The sequence below is a fragment of the Coloeus monedula genome (assembly GCF_965178545.1).
Source record: "Coloeus monedula genome assembly, chromosome: 1".
NCBI classification, from domain to species: Eukaryota; Metazoa; Chordata; class Aves; order Passeriformes; family Corvidae; genus Coloeus; species Coloeus monedula.
Window position 1 is genome coordinate 21,897,993 of NC_138781.1, and position 23,103 is coordinate 21,921,095.

General features: G+C 41.1%; 1 protein-coding gene across 1 annotated transcript; it reads right to left on the reverse strand.

The window, feature by feature from the left end:
• Positions 1–1,287: 1,287 nt before the first annotated feature.
• On the reverse strand, positions 1,288–9,521 carry SRI (sorcin). The gene is made up of 8 exons (XM_082276906.1): positions 9,427–9,521; positions 8,679–8,762; positions 5,531–5,600; positions 4,752–4,795; positions 3,582–3,729; positions 3,308–3,421; positions 2,793–2,851; positions 1,288–2,095 (listed from the first exon to the last, which is right to left on the reverse strand). Exons 1-8 carry the CDS (start codon positions 9,472–9,474, stop codon positions 2,069–2,071), a joined length of 594 nt encoding a protein of 197 aa, XP_082133032.1. The 5' UTR covers positions 9,475–9,521; the 3' UTR covers positions 1,288–2,068.
• Between the last annotated feature and the right edge of the window lie 13,582 nt (positions 9,522–23,103).

The window sequence follows — 23,103 nt, forward strand, 5'->3', positions numbered from 1 at the left end:
TTGATGCTGATTAGTCACAAATCCGAAACACAGCAACCTTTGGGCTGCTGTAAGGAAAATTAATTCTATCCCAGCAAAGCCACTACAAGACCAGAAACACAACTAAGCAGAAGTGAAGATGTGTGGGTAATGAACATTTTGGTAAAGATGTCTTACTATTTTTAGTAAAATTAACAGTGTAAGGATGAGCCGTGTATTTATACAAAATAGTCTAATCAAATCCCTACAGGAAGAACAGCCTTTGTTTCATACTCTTACTAACCTCATCAGCTGTCAAAGTTTTGAACTGCAGCAGAACTGATTTGGCTGCTACACTCAGATGAACCTTTATGGACTTTGGTTATTCCATTAGAAATACTTTCTGTAGTATTCCATCTGTTTCCCAACTTCATGTGCAAGAGGACAATGTACTACCAGAATGTGGATGTATAATGTCATCTATGCCTTTGAAATTCATTTTTGAGGGTAGAAGGAGAACTAGCTTCTGAAGTGTAACTACAAGCAATATCCAAAGGATTTTAAATTCAAGCAGTAAGTACAAGTTGCTTCTTTAGGTGAGACCAGCCCACTTTGAATTTATAGCCCAGAAACTAAAGATGAGGATTTCATAGCAATCTCCACAAAGCAGGGTATAATACCGTATCTCCGAGCAAGATTCCTGCTCTGAAGAGTTGTTTGTCCAATGATGTATATGCATGTGTTCATATATATTCACATATGTATGTATAGTTTTGCTTTCATTCCTTAATGCAAAAATTCCTCTCCAAAAGTGCCCTAAACTACTTATTTAAGAAATATACCTTTAACATTCTTCTGGCGTTCTTTGCATTCACAAGCAGTAAAACATCTATCACTCTTCTGTGGTAGGCAGAAGTGACCAAAATTAACAGAAGTTTCATTAACTTACTTCATTGGAAAAAAGTCTGAACTACCTCTGTACAGTTGTGCTGCTCCCTCTTTCCATACAATGCCCATCTTCCCCTCAAAAATCTCTACAACAAAAGCAACCAGAAAACTCCCACCTAACAAAAATCCCTTTTTTTTTTCCCCTGAAAAGCCTCAGGCAAGTAAGCCTTGCATGTCTGTATCTGCTTTCACGAACACTACAGCACTGGTAACATTGCTGAGATCTGAAAGAGTAACCTGGCAAGATTTTTTCCCAAGTGCGTTTTGGCCCATGTATATTAGTTGGCATATTGAGGCAGGAGGGCCACTTACTTGCTAGGGGTTAAAGTGGAGGAGATAGAAACATTTCTTTACATGTAACTGAAGTCTGTCTGCCTGTGAAAGGACAATTGATGCACAAACTGACACAGCACAGCTTTTGTATGTTTAAAAGTGTTTTATGCAGTGACACAAACAAAGAATCTTACAGGAACAAAGCCCCCTGTACCAGAGCACAAGGCTAGAAGAGTTCTCTGCTATGTTTTGCTACATCCCTGCTTAAAAGAAGTTCTAGCAGGTAGTCTTAGTGCATGGTGTCACAGGCTTCATCTCCAAAAGAGCTGACAAAATAAGCAACCAAAACTTACTTATGTTCTAACAGACCAGTGCAAAATGACCATTCCAAACGCCCCTTCAGTTTGTACATCTGTCTTACGTTGTCAAAGACCAGAGAATATGTATCCTCTGAAGTCATACATGTGTTACTGTTTAAGTCAGAAAAAGATAAGCTGCAGTCCAGAAACTGATTTTTGTGAATCATGGGAAAAATTAAGTGGACACATTACTGAAAATCTTACCATTTGCATGATCTGAGTTATACATAGTGAATTGCAAGTTTATGAAAATAAAAGCATCTTTAATAATCACACATTGGAAGTTAGAGACAACAGTACATAAGTAATTTATATTCATTATCAAGACTAAAAAAATGTGTGTGAAGTGATACCTTCATAAAATATGCAATTTCCAATATTGAGATACACAATCATTGGAGGACTTGGCAAAGCAAAACACACACTGGAATGTTAAATCATGCTCATCCACAGCTTGCGTCCTTTTGATTTAGATGCTCATAAACCTGGAATGTTAAATCATGACCATCCATGGCTTGCTTCCTTTTCATTTAGATGCTCATAACACACTGTATGAACTGAGAACAAAATAACCACTTATTAGATGTACGGCAGAGAACGGCCTTTTACTTTTTCTCTGACAATACTCATTGTCACTACACTTTTCTGTAAAGAAATTCAGTCCACGAACAGTAAAGCTTTAAAATACCTATGAAAATATGCAAATAGTTAAAGCATCTCCTTAACGGTAACAACAACAAAAAACAACAACAAAAAACTAGCACACATGGCCCTCCTCCCCCCACCAAAAAAACCCCCAAACCCCAAAACACCCAAATCCAGAATGATTTTAATCTAGTGTTCTCTTTTAGCAGCACAGATGTGGCTAGGAAGCCCAAACCCACAAGCCTGACTGAATGTGATTTGTGTCTGTTTCCACCAGACCTCCACCAACCTTTCCTGGGAAAAATGCCTACCAAGCTTTAAAACAGAAAATGAAAAAAAAGTCACAGAAAGTGATGCTAGCAAGTGGTGTAGCTTCTTGGATCTTCTTGAAGAACTCTGGTTAGAAGTTCAGAAAAAAGTACACAACATTTTATAGAACTCTGTAAAATACAGGAAAGCTTTTTGGGACAATACTCAACAAGCCCCAGAACTTTTGGGTTCTCACTCTACGTGTAGGGAAGGTAGGCAAAAACTCAAATAATAACATTGTCTTAAGTTTTTCTTTTGTTTTACCCTGGAATGTTAATAGATTCCTTAAAATTCACTTACATCATCATAGTGGAAGTTCACAAAACCCTGCTGAGTTGTATCCCTTCTTCTAAAGCATTCTGCAAAAAAGCATTAAGAAAACAGAAACCGGGTAAGAAGAATTACAGATAAACAATTTTTTTAAAGTGTATAGTACTTTCCTAAAATTCCCCAAGTCACATGATGGAGAACTGATGAAGAATACTACAGTTAATTCCAAGATTAATTTCCCATTCTACATTTTTGTATTTATCATATACAACCCTTTATTTTCTGTTAATAAACAAAATTTTCCAATTTTGATAACGTAACTCTTCCAGTCTCTGGAGTAAACACAGCATCAGTATAAAGTCCTTTTTTTCATGGGAATTTAAACAATCCTTTATCTACAGTTGTTGCACTTCTGCCTGTAGACTATTGAAAGAAACCTCTTTTGTAGTATGCCAAAGTTGAACTGGAGATAAGTGAACAATCAGGTTTTATTAAATAGAAATATATTATGGGGATGACAGTAACAAGGCTATAATCCAGCATACCAGTGAGAGCTCTGAGTTTCACACAGCAGGCAATGTAATCATCGAATGCAATCTTCCCTTGAGTGCTGTATCGCTTTGTGATTGCAGTCACAGCCTGTGGGCTCAGTCTAAATCCTATTTGAAAATAAAAAGTCTTACTGTGAAAAGACAGGTAAATTAACAGAATCCAACATGTTTTCATTGGAAATATCACATATTAGTTACTGCAGGATGAAAACTGTTACTGGGAAATGGTGTAAGTCAGTGTCAGAAGCAAAAACAATTCACAACTTACCCATAGTCATCAAGGCTTTCTCCAGTTCCTGGCGATCCACTGTGCCACTTCCATCACTGTCAAAACTTACAAAGTGTTGCTTCCAGCCATTGACCACAGCCCAGAGTTCTTTAAACTCGTTAAATCCCAGGGTGCCAGACATATCCCTCTGATTTCAAAGCTAAGAAAAATATTTCTTAACTAAACAAAACCACCAACAAAAAAGACAAACAAACAAGGCATCTCTCTGTAGTTAAAAACTCTTGCCTGAAGGTCAGTATTAGTAAGATTTTACTATTATTTATGTTTCTTGTAGAAAACTAACTGAAGTATCCCCCAGCACAGATGGAGGTAATACTGCCCAAAACCTAAAGTCAGAGAACCTACTCTCCCCATTTCTTCCCGGTGAAACCTGCTAAAGCCATTTTCTCTTTGTGACTTCTACTTTAGTTGACACACTTCTCTTTTACCTGCTGCTATATAATTGTAACCAATTAAATACATAGCTGAAATAAAAATAGATGCCAAAGAATAAACTGTTATATCAGTTCTCTCATATTCTTAGTGGCTTGTTCAAGGTGAGCTAAGAGCCCTTCCAGTTTCATTTCTGCTTTTTTCTTTTTCAGCAGCAAAACTTTCAGTTTAAGTTTTGGCTAAAAAACCTCCCAAGATTCCAGCCTTACACAGTATATCTAAGTCTTCCATAGGTCCTACTGCTGAATGCCACATACCATTCCATTAGATACTCTAACCTGGTTAATTAATGGAACAGGGTTTAGGGGGACTTAGATTGTATTCAGGCTGTGTAGTACAAATATTTAAAATTCATTAGGAAGGATGAAAAATTGAAAAGTTGTCCTATTTGAAAAGCACAATAAGTGATTTGAACAATATTTTATTCTGGGCCACCAGACGTGACCCTTCATACATTTAGTGGAGCAACAGTTTCCCAGGCTTAGAGGGATACCACTTGTTGTAAAAAGATTGGTCACTGAGAGCCTCATTTATTATTACTTCTTCATTCTTTAAAATTAGTAGGAATGGAGTTTTGTAGCTTCCCAATCACACTGATCACAAGACTTATCAAGTAAAGGCTGAATGGAAACTACAAAGCATTTTCCAAATGTTTTGGCACTCTCTCATCTTTGCTTACATAATGCAAAAATGTTTACATTTCGTAGTAAAGGATACATCCAGCATTGAGATCATAAGTCTGCAAGTCTCCAAGTTGAAAGCTGTTAAAATTAGAAAAAGGAAAAATAAATTAAGACCATAATCTTCAGTTTTGTCTAAACATAAAATTTCAGATTATAAAGTGAAATTATATACTGAAATTGAAATTATATATATTATATATATATAAAAATATATTGTAATGCATAAAGTATTATGTAATTGGTTCCCCTGTATACAGCCATACCGTATTTTGATCCAAGCAAGAGCCATTACTTGTTAGAAAAACTGACAGTGGACAATTTGGAGGCAATTCAAGTTGCAATTAAAATTAACTTGCTCTTATCTTAGTCCTTAACAGTTTTGGGTTTCAAAGTGGTAATTTACGTTACCCCCCACAGACACCACTTGTTCAAGCCAGTTTCACTCACAGAAGCTGTGAACTGAACAGGAGGTATCCCAGCAGAGGAATCCTGCCACAGATTTTGGTCATTATCAAAGCTCAGCTCAAGCCAAAGCAAAGCATCTTTTTAAGAACAGTCTGTCCATTACAAAACAAACCACTTCAACTCCACAGCCCAGCAGAGCGGGGAACTAAGGTTGCTGAGAAGGCAAGTCCTTGGTGCACAAAACTGAATACAGAGAATTTACATTTCCAAGATTTGGAAAGGAAACCCATTTGCCATGCAAAAAAAAAACCCCAGCTCTGCAGAAGGCACAACTACAAGCATTTTCTAGTATGGGAAGAAGACTTAGTGCGCTTTAGATTTGCTTGTTTATTTAAATTGTTAACTTACGTTTATATGCTCCTGCAATCCCTGACTGGGTGAGACATCTCTGTAGCTCATCAGCATCTATTTGTCCATCCTTTCGATAACAGAAGATGTATCAGCTATTGTTTTAATACCCTCTCCCAGGCTGCTTATTCCCAGTACCCACTCCCTTTCCAGTGGCATTCCATTAGCTACCCTTCTCAAGATATCCTCATAACTGACAAATATAAAAATTCCAGGTTTTTTTAAAATTTTAAGTTGCTAGCGAACAAGCAAACGCAGAAAGCAAAAAACTTTAAAGGAAAAACAAAACAAACCCAGAAAAGATACCTAGCCACACGGTTGGAAAATGCCTCACTTCCAACAAATCCTGCTCCGGGCCAAACAGAAAAAACAACTGCCAATTCATGGAAAGCAATGAGCTGTCAGAAGTGGAGCTGGAATTCTAAGAAGTTTTATTCCTCATATCCCCAACAGGAAGTTTGGTTCACAGAGAGTTTAATTTAACCTCATTCAGGAATGGAACATTATGTCTGTAGACACAAAAAAATGATGCCACTTCTGTAATGCATTAGAAGATGAAAAGCAGAGCCAGGGGAGATTTAGGTTGGATATCAGGAAAAGGTTTTTCACCCAGAGGGTGGTTGAGCACTGGAATGGGCTTCCCAGAGAAGTGATCACAGGACCAAGCCTGTTAGAGTTCAAGAAGTATTTGGACAACACACTTGGACACTTGGTGTGACTCTTGGGGTGTCTTGTGCAGGGCCAGAAGTTGGACTCGATGATCCTTGTGGGTCCCTTCCAATTCAGCATATTCTATTATTCTGCTGCTACAGCATTTTCCTAATGTTTTTAAACCCACTTTTGAAAGCACTTTTTTTCAAGAACAGCGATATGCTACCAAATGGTATGGTGGGAATAGCACAGCCTGATAACCTTCAGAAATGGAAGTATCATTGTTTAAAAGACAAATAGTAGTTCTATGTTAAATGATATTTGACAAGGTCTGGAAAAAAAAAGCAACGTTTTGATTCTATGTAAAGTTAATGGCAGCTAAACACAAAGCTGCTTCCAATCTAGTCCATCAGTCTAATTATACAGATGTATTTAATGCTTTATATTCACGGGGGGGAAAAGAAGATTTGAAATATCTATTAAGTAACTAATCTCTTCAAAGGCTTTGTACCCTCTGAAATAGAGATAGGAACTGCATAACTTTAAAACAGAGGAAGATAGAAAAGCAAGACTGTAATCAAGATTAACATTACCAAAAAGATGCTTGTCTTTTTTTTTTTTCAGTAGAACATAAGCAGCTAAACTAGACAACGCATACGGGCTATGCAAACAGACTAAAAAATACATTACTACTTCCTACAAAGACGGACTCAATTGAATAAAGATTTGAAACAATACTTTTTACTTTCTTCTAGGAAACTAGTTCATCAAGTCAAAGACAAGATCCCTGTTGTAAACTATTTCAAAGAAAGCTCAGAGAAAACATTATATATTATACAGGCATAAAAACAACACAGAGAGCAGCAAACCATAACCAAAACATACTAATTCTTCAGTAAGTACATATGGATAACTGAGATGTGGCTTTTTACAGAGTTGCACGGGTGGCCATAAAAGCAACTGATACTTTTTCTGTTCCATTTCACTGTCTCCTTACAGGGTTTTTACTTCTGCACAGCCACTGGTCCCAGAAACAGACACCTCAAATTCCAAGGATAACTTCAAAAGCCTGAGTTCATTTCAGTAAGGAATTATTTCTACAAAAAGAAAGTATTTCAGAGTATTAACTTAAGTATTCTGAAGTGCTAACTTGATCATACTGGTTCCCCAGCTTCCAGTATCCATATCTATGTTTTGCTGAGGTCCAGCTCCCACCACCTCTTCTCCACAGTGCTGTATCCTGTTTGCTGCTACCCCCCTTTCTCTTTACAATAGGAGCTTATTCATGTTTCCAGCGTCAGTTACTGGCTCTGCTGCTGATTCCTGGCACACATCCAGGTGGCACCTGCACACAGAGACATCTCAGCTGGCAGACAAATTGTCAGCACATTCAGCAGAACTCAACTGGGCTCCACCTTCTCAGGGAGGCCTCACTACACAGAGGTCATTCCAGTGTTCTCCTTTACTACAAAAACACACGGTCTAAATATTTTCATAAGCAGTTAGAAGAAAGTAAGATATAGACTGCAAGATGCATTATTAATTCAAAAGAGTAACACAGAGAACAAAACTAATCCAAGTTATGGTGGGAATCTGAACATCAGCTAATATACCTGAATTCAAACATTCATGTTGTGGTTGTACCTACCCAAGGATAACAGATCCAAGAGCAGAGTTTTAGATCTGTACACACCCTACAAGTGTGCAATAAACAGCTATAATATGGCCAACAGACACGGAACTTCAGTTCAATAAACCTAACTTAATTGCTCCTAAGCTCTGTAGTACAGTTCAAACAGCACTTACTTCTAGTAACATACATGATCATACAAACAATATATGCCACAAAATTACAGGAAAGAAATTAAAAATGCAGTGCAGAATGACAGGGAAGAAAAAAAAAGAGTTGTGAATGCCTTTCCTCTAAAAGAATAATCACTCTATGCTACCAGTAAACCCAGATGCTGGCACAACCTATGACTGCTTTTCCATTTGTGAGTCTACTAACATCATGTAATGACCTCTTTCCTATTAGCATTTCCTGCTCTTAGCCAGGCCATCCCCACAGCCCATGCTTTCCACTGTTTCTGGTTTCTTTCTCCTAAACTTGGCAGCATTCACCAGCCCAGAGCTGAGTCACAAATCAGTTACAACATTTCATGCATCTATATATTCCCTGCATATACCTATATAGGAAATACAGGCATACATGCATATATTTGTGATTGTATGTATGTATTTACACATACAATATAGAAACTAACAGCATTATTCAAACTGTATAGTTCCTGTATGTGTACAGCTGTAACACAGACTAATACAGATATATATAGCAAATAGGCAAAGTAAAACAATTCTGGATTTTTTTTTAAAACTTGAAATATCAGTTTTTCTCACTGCAAATACTAGGCATTCCTCCTTCCAAAGGTAGGAAGTATTCCCCAGGAAAAAAAATCCTGAAGTAAATAAAGAAGTAAATAATATTTTATAGGTTTACCTGCCCTCCCACTGCAGCAAAATAACCATACAAAGGATCCTGAGCTTGTCCAGGGAATGCTGGTCCTCCTGGGGCTCCTCCATACTTTGGAAATCAAGAAGAAAATTAATTTTAAATCAATGATTCAGTAAAGGATCCGTACTTACCAACTTATGTTTTTCTGTACACACCATGCCAAAAAAAAAAAAACCAAAAAAGACACTCCCTATGAAAAAAAAAAAACAACAAAAACCCAAAAAAACAAAACCAGCTCTCAGTTTCGGTACTGATATACTAATTTCTCGTAATGTAAGCCGATCAGTGTAAAACCTTGCACAGGAGCAAGCCACTGATCTAGATATAGCTTGGTCTATCCCACCAAGGTTTCATTTTATTCTACTACTAGCAGAAAACGGCCAAAAGAAATAATAAGGCACTGCAGATTTTTCTTTCCACCTCAGAAGAGTTGAGCTAAACAGATCTCTAGGGGAAATACATGGAGGAATATGCATTAAGTGTGAAAATCTTTAAATAAAACTGATTCTTAAGTGAAAATCATGGAATGACACCTCAGCACTGACTTTCGCCCCGCGGCAGCAGCTGCGTGGGATGTGCCTCCTCCCTCCCTTCTCCTGCGGGCGCAGCCCCGAGTTGGCGCCTGCGGCACCTCCCGGCAGGAGCGGCGGTCGGAGGCCGGGCAGCCCCCGCCTCACACGGCTCCCGCCGCGCCCCCGGCCACATCCCCCCGCGGGCCCCAGCCCCCGCTCACCCCGCCCTGGTAGAACCCGCCGGGCGCCGGCTGCCCGGGATGCGCCATCTTCGCCTGGCACCGGCTCCGGCGGTCCGGCAGCGCCTGGGAGTAACCACCCGGATATGCAGGGAGGGCGGCGGCTTCCAGCCCCGGTCCTTCCCGGAGCCCGCGTGCCGCCGCCACCCGGGCGGGGCAAGCGGCGACCTGCCGTCATCGGGGCAGCAGGCGGTGCCGGGCGGTGCCGTCGGGAGCTGAGGGACCACCCCCTCCGATCTCCTCCCGTTCAAGTTCCCCCTCCGGCAGGGTGGTACAGGCCTATGGCCCCGCGGCGGCATTTCCCGGTGCAGGAAGGGCGCGGCGCGGCGCTGCCTCGGGCCGCTCGCACGGGTGGGTGGGGTGGGGTGGATGGAACATGGGCCCGTCCGAGCGGGATCGGGTGGGGAGTGCTGAGGCGGCTGGGGTAAGTGCGGGGCTGCCGGCGGAGGGGAGTGGGCTCAGGTCCCGGCGGCTCCCGGCCAGCAGCTGTCAGACACCCGCAAGAGGCAGCGTCCGTGGACGGAACTGCTCCGCTGAGGAGGAGAAGGAGGAGAAGAAGGAGGGGGGGCGGGGAAGCCACCGGCCGCGGGCAGCAGAGGTGGAGCCGGTCCCTGGCGCATCCCGGGACTGCCGCTCTCGGGAAAGCGGTGTTCTGTGGCGGCTGTGACCCACTAAGGCGACGGGAAAGCTCCCGACGTGTTCGCTGGTGAATCGTCTGAGTTGACGTCAGATTATTTTAGAATCACCGACTCGTTATTTACCAAAAGGCCACAAGGCTCATAAACTCAGTAGTTCGTGCATCTGTATCGTGTATCACAAAACGTGTCCTTACCTCTTTTGGTACCGTAGCTTTTTCTTCAGACTCTGACCACCTGTCCCTGTTCTCAAAGGCAGAAAACAGGCTGTACAATTTCTCTTGGGTCTGTAGGTCCTCAGCAGGAGCTGGGGGAATGCCCGTGTCCCACTGAAGCGAGGAAGCTCTTTTTTTATTCAGTCAGGGGCTGCTCCGGGTTTGGGGATTAGCTGGAACAGCCCCAACTTTGATCCAGCAGTCTCCTCCTGGCTGGAGGAACCCACCGGTACAGCCCGTGATTTGCTCCCACTGACCACCCGGTACCCCAGGGAGCAGCATCAGCCGGAATGGCCACAGCTTGGTCTGAGCTGGAACGCGACTTTGCAAAACATAGAACTCCCTCCTTCTCCTAGTGAGAGCTATTTAATTCAGTCGCAAGACAATGAGAAATCAGTTGCTGGAGTCTATGACTGAAACCTACTGATGGAGACCTTGTAGGGTAAATGGTCTGCTGTAAGAAACCTGGAAGCATAACATTTTCTGTTAGCATAATTTCTGCAGAACTTTATAATTTGAGTAGAACCTTATCAATTAAAGCATGCTAATTTATAGTAAACTTTCCATTAAAAGTGTCACCCTTCTCATCTTCTAAGTCATCCAGTAAACAAGACTTTCAGATGTTATCTGTATAGCATATATTTTATTATTCTAGCACTAATTGCACCTTATAACTGTTAACAGTTGCCAGTGACATGAAAACAAAACTGTGGTGTTTTGTGTAATTTAATAATCAATAGAGCTGCAAAATGAAAGAGACAAATCATTCATCATGCAGGATAGCATATATGAAGCCCATCTTTTCAGGTGTAGTGGTTTGGTCCAAAATACTCATTACTTATTTACCTTCTGTGAGATAAGAATTAGGAGAAAGCAAAACAGGCACAAAACTTAAAAGAATATAAAGAAGTTTATTAACCGACCTAAAAGAAAGGGAAAAAAAAGGGGAAAAAAACCCCAAACCACACCTTCAGAACACTTCTCCCCCCACCTTTCTCCCTTCTCCCACTGACAATGTAAAAAGACAACCCTTGAGATTTTCAGTCAGTTTATAACTTCCATAGTAACCTTGTTCAGTTCACTTAGGGAGAGGAGTCTCTCTTGCTCATGCTATGGAGACATCTCCACAAGAAATTCTCTCATAGCTTCAGTATCACAGCGAGACAGCCGCCCGGGTTGGTTCTCTGCTCTCATGTGCGAGTCCCTTCTCCCGACTTGCAGCTTTTCCCACAACTGCTTTCCAGGGTCCAGTTGTTACAGCGGGGATACTGCAACATGCGTATCAAACAACGAGGCCAGTGGAAAAGAAATATCTATGGACCGATTCTTGCTAGCTGTTTCAGAGATGTTTATTTCTCCAGCCCCATGGCCGGGGCTCTGCCCAGGAACTGCTCAATCACGGGACCCGAGGGTCCTTCTGCCCGCGCAGGGAACACAAACCAACCCATGGGAACGAGGCTGAGCAGGGGCAGGGAAACCCCGTGCCTGTGCCCTCAGGGCCCCTCTGCCAGGGCTACATGGCAGGGGAAGGGACCCCGACATCCAATCTTGAGCTACTGGGGTACCATTTTAAGGTTGAGCTGTTCAAAAACAAAGGTCCTCTTCACCCATGTCTGGGAGCATCTTCATCTCTAAGAATAGAGGCCCTCCCCCTTCCCTGGGAGAAAAAAGGTCCTCATCATCTTCATCTCTAGGACTATCTCTGGGAGCATCTCTAGGAACTGAGATCTTTCTCCTTCTGATTTGGAGCAAAAGGGTCCTCATCACTTCCATCTCTCCCTGTTCAAACTTCACATCAAATTACAGCTGCTTCAGCATTTGCTTATTTCAGCGCAGGTGCTTTTGCTCACAATTGCAGTTTGAATGCTCCACCCCCCATGCCTTCATGAAATTACAACGGGTACTCTGATACATCATAGTCCATCACCACCATAGCTTTACAACAGAATTTCAGCTTGAAGCATCTCCTCTTTCTCCTCCCTCAGGTTTTTTACAGCTCTTCTTTATTTACTTAATGTCTGCAGCACTAAAAGGGTTAATCTCACCCGGGCCTTACAGCTGGAATTTTGCTTATCACTGTTGGTCACATGATCTTTGCCGGACAGCGGTGCAGCTTCAGCTGAATCTTGGCCGCACTGGAGAGGTGGGGAGGGGAGCCGGGCCGCACGTAACAGTGCTGTGGGAGGGCCGTGGATGGAACAGGGCCGCACGGCTCCAGGATGGCTGTGTCCCAGCCCGGACCCAGCCCAGCCCGGACCCAGCTCAGCAGGTCCCGGCCCAGACCCAGCCTGGACCGAGCAGGGCCCAGCCTGGGCCTGCTGGGCCCCGTACAAGCTGAGCCCAGTTACCTGTCCCAAGCCCGGAAGCAAGAGAAAGCTTCCCGGGGTTTGTCCATTCTTAAATGTGGACCAAAGAGACAGTCAAAATTTTAAGTGGCTTAAAAAATTGTCAATATTCAAACTAGCCAGTTGATAGGTTCTGTCAGGTCATAGAGGAAGCTGTAAGCACCTCTTTGCAAGAAAATCACTTCTGGAGTTACGCTACCCCATGACGTCAGGGCACCTGAGAAACACAGTAGTGAACCTGACTAGCTTTGTGACTTAAGAAATACATATCTCACAAGGGTATTTGACTAAGCCTGTGTCTTGGGGTGACTTTATGACGTGTATCCTATGTCGCTGCCCTATGCCCAGAAATTAACTGTGTGCCTTTCTATGCCTCTAAACTGAGCCTGAGAGGGGGAAGGAAAAACCTGAGCAAAACTTTTTCAAAGTAGTTTGCAGCTTGTTCAAGGTCACACAGAGATAGCGTTGTTTTTCCATCTGCGGCAGGGGAGGAAGGAAGCACCCGGCTTGCTGCTTTCCAGTCAGCTTTTGGCCAGTGGTTCAGCTTCTTTTTCTCCGGAGAGAGACTGAGAGTTGAATTTTTTTTCCCTTCCCTGGAATTTCAGATTTGCTCCCTTTTCTGCTGGCCTGCTTCAATATCAGAGGACATTGGGAGAACTTTCCACCAAGCGCAGAGGGCCTGGCCCTGGGCCAAGCCCCAGCTCCAAGGAGACCAAAGGGAGGACTCTGACACTTTCCCAGGTTTTTTCTCCACAGTGAGAGATTTTATTGTTTAGCATTATTTTCCTTTTCCGATGTATTTGGTAAATAAATAGTTTTATCTCTGTCATAGGTTAGCAAGCATAGTCCCGGAAGGGACGTCCTTGCTAAGGGGTGCTTACAGCTTCCTCTGGGAACTGATAGAGCCTATCATCTGGCCAGTTTGAATATGGACAATCCTCTAAGCCACTTAAAGTTGTGACCACCTCTGTGATCCACATTTAAGAATAGACAAACTCCCCCTCCAAGCTCTCTCTCGTTTCCGGCGCTGGCACAGGTGGCTGCGGGCCCCGTGTGGGGGCCAGCGGGCCCGGCCAGGCCCTGCTTGGGCCAGGCCGGGCTGGGCCACGGCCATCCTGGAGCCAATGGACCTGTTCCATACATGGACCCCCCCCACTGCCTTGCTGTGGGCAGCTGGAGCGGCTCAGCTCTCCCCCCTCTCCACTTCGATAAGAAACATTCAACATTCCAGCTGCAAGGCTGAGGTGAGATTAACCCTTTTATTGCTGTGAAGAGCTGAAAACCTGAGGGAAGAGAGAGAGGAGATGCTTAAAGCTGAAATTCTGTTGTGAAGCTATGATGTATCAGAGTATCCCGTTGCCATTTCATGAAGATATGGGGGGTGGAGTGTTCAACTCGTAAGCAAAAGCACCTGCACTGAGATAGGCAGATGCTGACGCAGCTGTAATTTTATGAGAAGTTTGGACAGGGAGAGATGGACCAGATGAGGACTTTTGCTCCAAACGGGAAAGGAGAAAACCTCAGTTCCTAGAGATGAACCTGATGAGGACTTTTGCTCCAAATGGGAAAGGAGAAACCTCAGTTCCTAGAGATGCTCCCAGAGACAGTCCTAACAATGAAGATGAGGAAGACCCTTTGCTCCCAGGGAAGGAGAAGGGCCTCTGTTTTTGTTCCTGAACGGCTCAACCTTAAAATTGTACCCCAAAAAACTTCAAGAGTGGACCCTCAAAAGCAGCTGCGGGAAAAGCTGCAAGTCGGGGGAAAGGACTCACACGCAGGCAGAGAGACTCCTCTTCCTAAATGGACTGAACAATATTTGGAAGTGGGCGGCTGTCTCGTTGTGATAATGTTTTCATAGCACAAGCAAGAAGAGACTTCTCTTTCTAAATGGACTAAACAAGGTTATTATGGAAGTGGTAAACAGACTGAACATCTTAAGGGTTGTTTTTTTCACATTGTCAGTGGGAGAAGGGAGGAAGGTGGGGGGAGGAGGAGAGTTCTGAAGGTGGTATAATTTTTTTTTTCTTCTTTTAGGTCTGTTAATAAACTTCTTTATATTCTTTCAAGTTTGGTGCCTGCTTTGCATTTCTCCTAATTCTTATCTCACAGAAGATAAACAGTAATGAGTATTTTGGACCAAACCACTACAATCTCCTTCACTTTCCTTTGAGGAAAATTTATTTTTCCTGAACCTGGTGGGGGAGGGGTGGTTGTGCCTTCCCTCAGAGGATATATTTCTAAATTTGGCCAAACTGGAACACCGTGTGTTGATACCAAGCTGTGCGATGGTCAAATAGTTTTATTGACCAGACTTGATCACGTGCAGTGCAGGTTATTGGAGGCTCTGAGCTGAACTCTGTTAGAGTACATATATTAATGTCTGGGCAAAATGCCCACCTAGTTAAAATAGCATCTAGAAACAGTGATAAAAATATTAAAAGCTGGAAAGATTGAAAGTAAGTGGCAAAGAACACTAGTGATAAGATTCGAAGAGTTATGCACTGAGAAGCAAAATGTCGAATGGTGTATATGTATTGCGAATAGCTTAATAGGAATGAATTTTTGACTGCTTCAATGAGAAAAAACCAGATATGATTCAGACCAGTAGGTAGATAAAGACACTAAACTGCAGCTGTAGCTGTATAAAAAAGGAAGATGTGTTTCATAATTTGGGATAGGGTGTTTTTGTACTTTAACTCAGCTTAAATATCTGGTCATCCTCCATTTTCAGTACTTCTACTGAGACTCCTGGAACTCATTAAATCTTAGTAGTTTTGGCTGGAAATGATCTCTTAGAACATTGAGGCAACCTGTTAATCCAGCACTGCCAGGCCCACCACTAAACCATGGGCCTCAGTGCCACATCTACAAGCCTTTTAATATCCCCAGGGATGGTGACTCAGCCACTTTCTTGGGTTGCCTGTTCCAATGCTCAGCAATGTTTTCAATAAAGACATTTCTCCAAATATCTAAAAACCTCCCCTGGCACAACTTGACTCCCATTTCCTCTCATCCTATCTTTTGTTACTTGCTAGTAGAGACTGACCCCCACCTCACTACAACATTTTCTTGGGTGGTTGTAGAGTTTTACTGTCCCCTTTCAGCCTGCTTTTGTCCAGGCTAATGACCCCAGGTCCCTCAGCTTCTCCTCATCATACTTGTGCTCCAGACCCTTCATCAGCTCCATTGCCCTTGTCTGATCTCGCTCCAGCACCTTAGTGTCTGTCTTGTAGTGAGGGGGCCAAATGCACTGCACTCAGTAGTTGGCATTTGCAAGATTATTTATATTTAAACATATATGAGCAAAAGAGATAGGAGACAGATGTAACCAAGGCGTGTATTTTAAGCAGATTGTTGGGTAGGCATTTTGTTTGCACTGGTGCATTTGCTTACTCCTTATCTGAGGAAGAGGAAGGCCACAAAGGAAGGCTGTTTGAGGACATTAATGAGTACACATCTGCCTTCTGAAGGGCTATTGATCTGTGGTAACCTTTTAAATTATGATAACATGATCATATTACAGCCACACCAGTAAGAAATCTGTGTAGAGTAAACAGTTTCTTATTTTGCAGATCTCAAAGAGTGTGTAATCCCTCTAGTGGGAAATTTGAAGCCAAACCACACAGGATGCTGGTACTATTGCCTTCTTTTTTCTTTTACAGAGATAATTCACTGTATTTTCCTAAGAAAAGGCCTAAGTAAGATAATTTTGTTTAGAAAGGGAAAATTATGTGCACAGTTTTCATTCCATAGCTTTTTCTGGATTCTTTGTAGTAGGATTTTAAGAAAGAATTCAGAACAGAGCTACAGTAATAGTGTTACTGCCTTAAACTCTGGTCACAAGTCACATTCATTGTGTGTGTCTTGCTTCCTTACAGTGAACCAAGGCTACCATAAACCCATGACAAGTCACAGACTTTCTGCTTGCCCATCTGGTCTACTTCTGCTCCTTCTAAGTCTGGGTACATTTGACCCTGACATGAGCTCACACATGATGAGGGAATTTGGTCACCCTGAACTGAAGGCCTTGAGCCAGAGTGTGCTGCCAGTTACATTCCCATCTGGTGAAGTGTCTGGGAGCTTGGTGCTGGTGTGCTGATGTGTCATGCTTTCCTGACAACTGCAATAAATCTAGGGAGGAGATGGGGAATTAAAGTGTAAAGTTCAATTTTCTTGAGGTGTTTACTTAGCACAGCTGAGGGGATAAAAATTTTGGAAAGTGTACTGCTTAAGGGAGGACAAGAACTAATCTCCTCATCTTTTTAAATTGCAGTACTTGAGAAGAGGCATAATTTTAAACTGTGGAAAAATAAATATAGTATAGACCAGATGTCTCTAATATAATGCCTGACTTGGTGCCCAAAGGAATGGTGCTCCTGTGTTCTGCTGCTTTTTATTCTCTTTGATGCTACTTTTTCATTTTTTATTTACTGCACATTACTTATGCTCAGTTCTTCAGCCAGGTATTTTTACAAGATTTTCTTTAATAGCCAAATTTTATGCTGGATTCATCACATAACGTACTGGAAATGACAGGGGACAGGGGGAAGACATTTCTCTCACTTTATAGATACAGAAAGTATGGAGATCAAAATTTTCTATAGATTTTAGTCATCCAGTTTGAGCTATCTCAGTTTTTCTGCAACTTCACCTGTCTTCCAGACTTTTCCCTCCCAGCTGCAACTTCTTTAATAGATGCTTCAGTGGTGACCAACTCCCTTACTCCATACTCATTCCCTTCTTTGTTTTGTCTGTGTTCAGAGCTATGGAAATTCTTCATCATTCCCTGGGCATCAGCAAGAGGGCCTAAAACAAGATAACCTTAATTGTGGATGGATGGTACAGCTAGTGAGGTTTTGATATTGAGATTTTTTGAGGCTAACAATCAGCTTTTATTCAGTGCAGTAAAATAACACAATTTACCACATCAATTTAATCATAAATACAACAGTTTGTGCGTTCCCCAGGCATGAGTTCTTTACAGAACAAAAGCTGAAATGCAGTTTTTCAGTAATGACAATAATTTCTTAGATCTGGTATGTTGCAGTCAGATGGCTCCCAAGATGGTCTTTAACTAAAGATATAATTACAATATAAAGATATCTGATGATAACAGTGAGACATGCCTGTGACTTGAAAAGACATTTGCAATACTGCTTACTTTGCATATCACTTGTCAACTGATCTTTATTTTTTTACCGCCCATGTACCTTATTTCAAAACCTTCAATACCAAGAGCTTGGATAATTTAAAACAGATTGATGGCACCCAAAGCAACTCATGCAAGCTCTTTTAATCATTTTGTTAGATAACATGGGGTCAGGATTCAGGTCTCTGTTTTTGCCAGACAGAAGCCAGAATATGAAAATGTATAAAGGACTGAAGCACAGAACAAGTTCAACAATAAAGCATCTGATTCTTTCTCTACAACAATTTTTGCAATCCTATGAGTCAGCATATATGTTCTAATATCAATCAGAATATATATTATGCTACTTTACCTTTTAAAAGGCTAGGATTCCACTGTACTGGCTGGATGGTAAGCATCAGCTTGTAAAACTCCCAGGTGCAGATGGAAAGGAATTGCTTTGAAGCCTTGTTCTTCCAAAGCAGTGTTGTGGGTATGCAGCTACAAAAGGGATATTCCTTATGATTTAGGAATTATGCTCTGCACCATCACCTCTGGTGATAGGTGAGAAGATAGTTCATAGTTGGTTAGTCAGTTGTGGGACAGGGACAGTACTGCTGGGCACAAAACCAGCAGACATAGAAATGACATTTCAGGTGTCTGTTTTCTATGATTGTCACCCATTAGGTGCCTGATGTCCATCTGGGCTCTCATTCTTACTTCCCTTCTTACCTCCTAAGTTTGTTGAGAATCTAGGCAGATAGCATTTATTGTCTACTTCTTCAACTGAGTTGACACTGCTCCAGTACTACCACAATTCATTTTTGTTTGCTGATCTGCAATTTCCATTATCAATGAGATTGGCCAAATTACTGGGGAAATGTCATGGGCTGGTTTGCATGTGACTCATGTAATGTAGTAGAAGTGACATGGAAATAAACAACTCCAGGAAAATAAAGTTTAGTTTATATTTACCTGGGTTTTTTAAAGTGCCCCACTACTACCTATGATGCAATGGAGTTTTTAGCACTTGTGGGAATCCCAAGTTTCAGCTTACCTGTGGAGAAAAGTTGCTTTCCTAATCATGATGTCTTCTCTTGGTGCTTGTTTTGGTTAATGCTTCTGTTGCAGCATGGGGTGTGTGTTGAAAATGCCTCAAATACTGTAATACACATCCCCAGGTGGCCAACATGAGATGTATTTTCAATTCCTGTTAGTCATACTTGAGTACACTCTGAAAGCAATACCAGTGAATGCAAAACTCCTTCCTCCACCTCTGGCTTTTGTAAAAATTTTTTCCTCCCCTGTATAGTCTGTGGCTGTTTTATTTGTTCCTGGTATTAGCTTCTTTGATCCTTTTGTTCAATTTCTTAAAACCTGTTATCTCAATTGGTAGAGCATGGTGCTGATAACACCAAGGTTGTGAACTCACTCCCTGTACCGGCCATTCACTGAGAGCTGGACTTGATGATCCTTGTGGGTCCCTTTCAACTCGGCATGTTCTGTGGGACCTGTGAGCTTGATGAGTTGCTAAAAAGGAATCAGCCTATCGCTGTCCCCAAAAGAGCCCACTAGATGTCACACTGCTACTTCTAATTCAGGCACATCAGCCCTTGCTTGTTGGCTGGCTGACCTATACCTGTTTCTTACCATAACTAAATATAAGTTCTGCCAAAGATAGAAACAGAACCCACCTAGACAGGCCTCTGGTACCAGCTGTGGGAGCAACTCCTTGGGTCCCAGTACTCATCTCTAATAGGAGACGTAGTATTTCCAAGACAAAAGAAATTATTTGTGCCAAACTCCCTTTTAAAATGTCTAACAGTGGTTTAGGAGTCTATGTTTTACTCTTGGAAAAAATTTAATGTGTTCATGCATATATTTTTGAAAATCCATTCTGAAGATTTTGGCTAATATGTAAATGTTTGAGTATGATAGTTCTAAATAATTAGATTGGTTAAGCAGTGTAATTTCTAAAATTAGCCATAAATCTGCCACTTAAAGTATTCCAGTTTGCCATATTTTATATGAACTGTATCACAGAGAACATTTTTTCTCCCTTTGTTGAGTGCAAGAATCTTTTTGTCCACATAGAAAGAGTGGACATGATGTACAAATGAGGTCATGATTAGTCAAGTAAAGTCAGAAATCGTTACCCAGTTATGCATAATAATGTATCAAACATAATAATATTTAATTCAGAACATGGTACCATGGCTGTTAGGAGAGCTGATGAGGTACAGTTTGTTCTTCATGTTTGCAGGATGTCTTGTATGGTTTTTTTTGTTGTTGTTGTCATATTGATGCTTCTTTCTTGTTCAGTCCTTTTGCAGCTGAATCCTTTCATAGATTGTTAATATGTACATTATAGGTAATTATTCCTTATTCTTTCAGTAAAATGATTAGAATTTTCATGAAGAAAAAAAGGGTTCTGCGACACCTCTAAGTAAGAACATCCATGTATGTTTATATTATGCACAGGGCTTATGGAAAAACAAAGGGGTAAATAGGCCAGGCAGGCTGTCAGTTGTTGTACTCTATGCTCCAAAATGTTTAGGGCTTTCCAGTTAAAAAAAGATACAGAACTTTACTTTTTTTGCTGTTCTGATAATATGTATTGTTCTTAACAAAAATACTTATTTTTATATAATTGACCTGTTCCTGGAATCTTTGCAGATGCTAATAATCACTTGGTGGTTTCCATTTGTGTTGTGCATGCTTAACCTGTTACAGCCAGGAATGAGTTGACCTAAGAGCACTCTGCAAGTTAACAGAAAAGCTCTCTGATTTAATTTGAAATTTATTTAAGCAAAAGTTAGAGCAATTGGTTGGTGGCAGTAAACACTAAAACAAGACTCTGAATTTTGGAGTTGCTCTCAAATGTGGGAGCCCAGGCTGTTTAAACACAGTCATCTCCACACTCTCTGGATTAGTGCTTTTGTATAACTCTAAGGACGTTCCCATCCTCTTCGCTTTCTGATTTCATCCACAGGTTTTGTGTCTAACACTGCAAAGCATTGACAGACTTTCACACACATATTTCAAATGCATACTTAAAAATAATTGGTCAGAACTAGTGTTCTCATCATGTTTTGGCATGGAGGCTAACAAAAACACTGAAGACTGGGAGAAAAGCCCTAAAAGATACGGTCTGAAAAAGCCACAGATATGGTCAGGACAGAGCAAACTCTTCAGTAGTTCTGACATGTAAGATGGTTTTATGACCACCATTATCTTGAGCTTAAGGGGCCCCAGTTATTTGCTGGTAGTGGGCGTGGTGAAGTATACTTGCAGAGTCCTGTTTTACACAGGAATCAGTCTTGTGAAGGTCTCTGCTGAAAACCTAGCTGGGACCAGAGGTCACAGGTATCTATCTTCACGCTTGTTGAAGTGGCCAGGCTTGTTTTATCTGAGTGGTAAGTAAGTCTGCTTGCTCTGGAGGTTCGTGAGTGCAAGGAGAGGGGGCTGGAAAGTAAGTATGGATTAAGTGCTTTATTTTGTTTCCTTCATGAACTCTGTTAATAAAACCAGTCAGAACGGGCAAATACTGCCCTTTCCACTCTGGAACATAACATGGAGGCATGTTAAGGGGTGTCATTATCCTGACTGAAAGATCTGTTTTCAAAAGTTGTCTTCAAAGTAGATACACAGTAGGTATAAGTACTTTGCACCCCAAAGAGAGGTACTTGGTTTTCTTCTCCTGCTGTAGTTAGAGCTGAGGGTGTCAGGAGTGGTCAGCTGCCTCTAGTTCTGTCTGCCTTTGAACAGTACCTCTTTACCTCCTTCTAGACACGGCTGGGGTATTTTTCCCCCCCTGTGAGTCTTTACATTTATTTAATTTGTAAAATCTTAAGGTAGTATTTCTATAATTTAACTAGTTACAGCATGAATATTCAGCAGACGTAATCTTATTTAAGCCTTTAAATCCAAGGCTGGGATTTATGACACATTCCTAGAATACATTAGCACTGCACCTAGTTCTAGCACTGTGATCCTTTCTTAGCTTGCTTCTTCTGTTGTATGTAACAGATTGAATGTAATTAGTCTATTTTATTACTATGTGTTTTCTAAAAACTTAACAACGTTACTTAGGAAGTTGTTGCTATTGTATTTTCTGCTAAATTTATTTTTATTGCTTTTCCTGGCATATCTCTGACAAAACGGTGTTTGGACTGATCACTGAAATTTCTCTCCAGATAGCTAAGGGGAAAATCCATGGCTCTTTATTTACACATACTCTGTGCTTGTGCTAGAGTGACCTACTTAAGAAACTCTTCACTTATTTTTTTCTCTCATAACTGTGTGGAGAAAGAAGGAGATGATGAAACAACATTATTGTTTTTTCAACTGTCTGGTCTTAGAAAACTCAGAAAAGTAAACAAAAGGTATGCAGGTGGTAGCATTCACACTCATTCTCCTATTTTGAAGAATAAACAAGGATTTTGTGATGCAGTATAACCTTCTGCATTACACAGGCAATTAACGTTTAATCTAATGCTGGTGTCCCTTTGCTAAACTCAGTGATTTAAGCCTGACTAAAGAATCCATGGTTGACCTGGTGTTTGCAAGAGTGAATCCACACATACTAAAAAATAGTCACCTGACTCACGAGAATAATTCTTTTTACTGGTTTTGTCTTCAAGGCACATCCAGAATGTTTTTAATCTTATTTGTATAGTTTTAACTCTAAGCTCTTTTGTTGCATCCTTCTTGTGCTGGGATAATGATATTTGCTTCTGGTGTTTTGTCTCTCAAATAGTTCTAATATTTCTCCTAACCCAAGCATTTACAACTTATTAGTCTTCATGTTCTTTTCTTTAGAAAGAGAAGTTGTAATTAAGCCATACATTTCCTTATGCGTGTTCTTTGAAAATAGGTGTCACAACGCCAAATGTCAAATACCTAAACTTGGGAAGAAATGAACAAGTTTCTTTACTCTCAGCCTCTGGGTAGAGTGATTTAAGTAGAGTTTCACCTTTAAACCTAGCCAGAGCTGCCTAAGTACACTTGTGGTTTTATCTGAAGCTTATGTGATACTCCTTGTATGCTTCTCTCACACCCGGTGCCCTGTTAAACAATCCCAGAGTTGAATATATTTGTATAGATTATATTTTTTTCTACTGTCTCATAGAAGAGACAAATTACTTTTTCTCACTTTTCCAGTTACTGGATTATGACATTTCATCAGTAAAATAGTGACCTGGGTACTTTTTACTGCATTCATCATTCATCTCTAACTTTTTTTTTTTTTTTTTTTTTTTTTTTTTTTTTTTTTTTAATGAATCGATTAAATTACTGTAGTCTGGATATAATGGATGTAGTGGATGTAATGAATT

What these genes read in the sequence shown, in the direction of transcription:
- SRI (XM_082276906.1), bottom strand. Translation starts at nt 9,474, where the DNA reads ATGGCGCATCCCGGGCAGCCGGCGCCCGGCGGGTTCTACCAGGGCGGG. An exon ending in GCGGGTTCTACCAGGGCGGG is followed by an intron (nt 8,763 to 9,426) that starts GTGAGCGGGGGC and finishes TGATTTCCAAAG; the next exon opens with TATGGAGGAGCCCCAGGAGG. An exon ending in GATTGCAGGAGCATATAAAC is followed by an intron (nt 4,796 to 5,530) that starts GTAAGTTAACAA and finishes TAATTTTAACAG; the next exon opens with CTTTCAACTTGGAGACTTGC.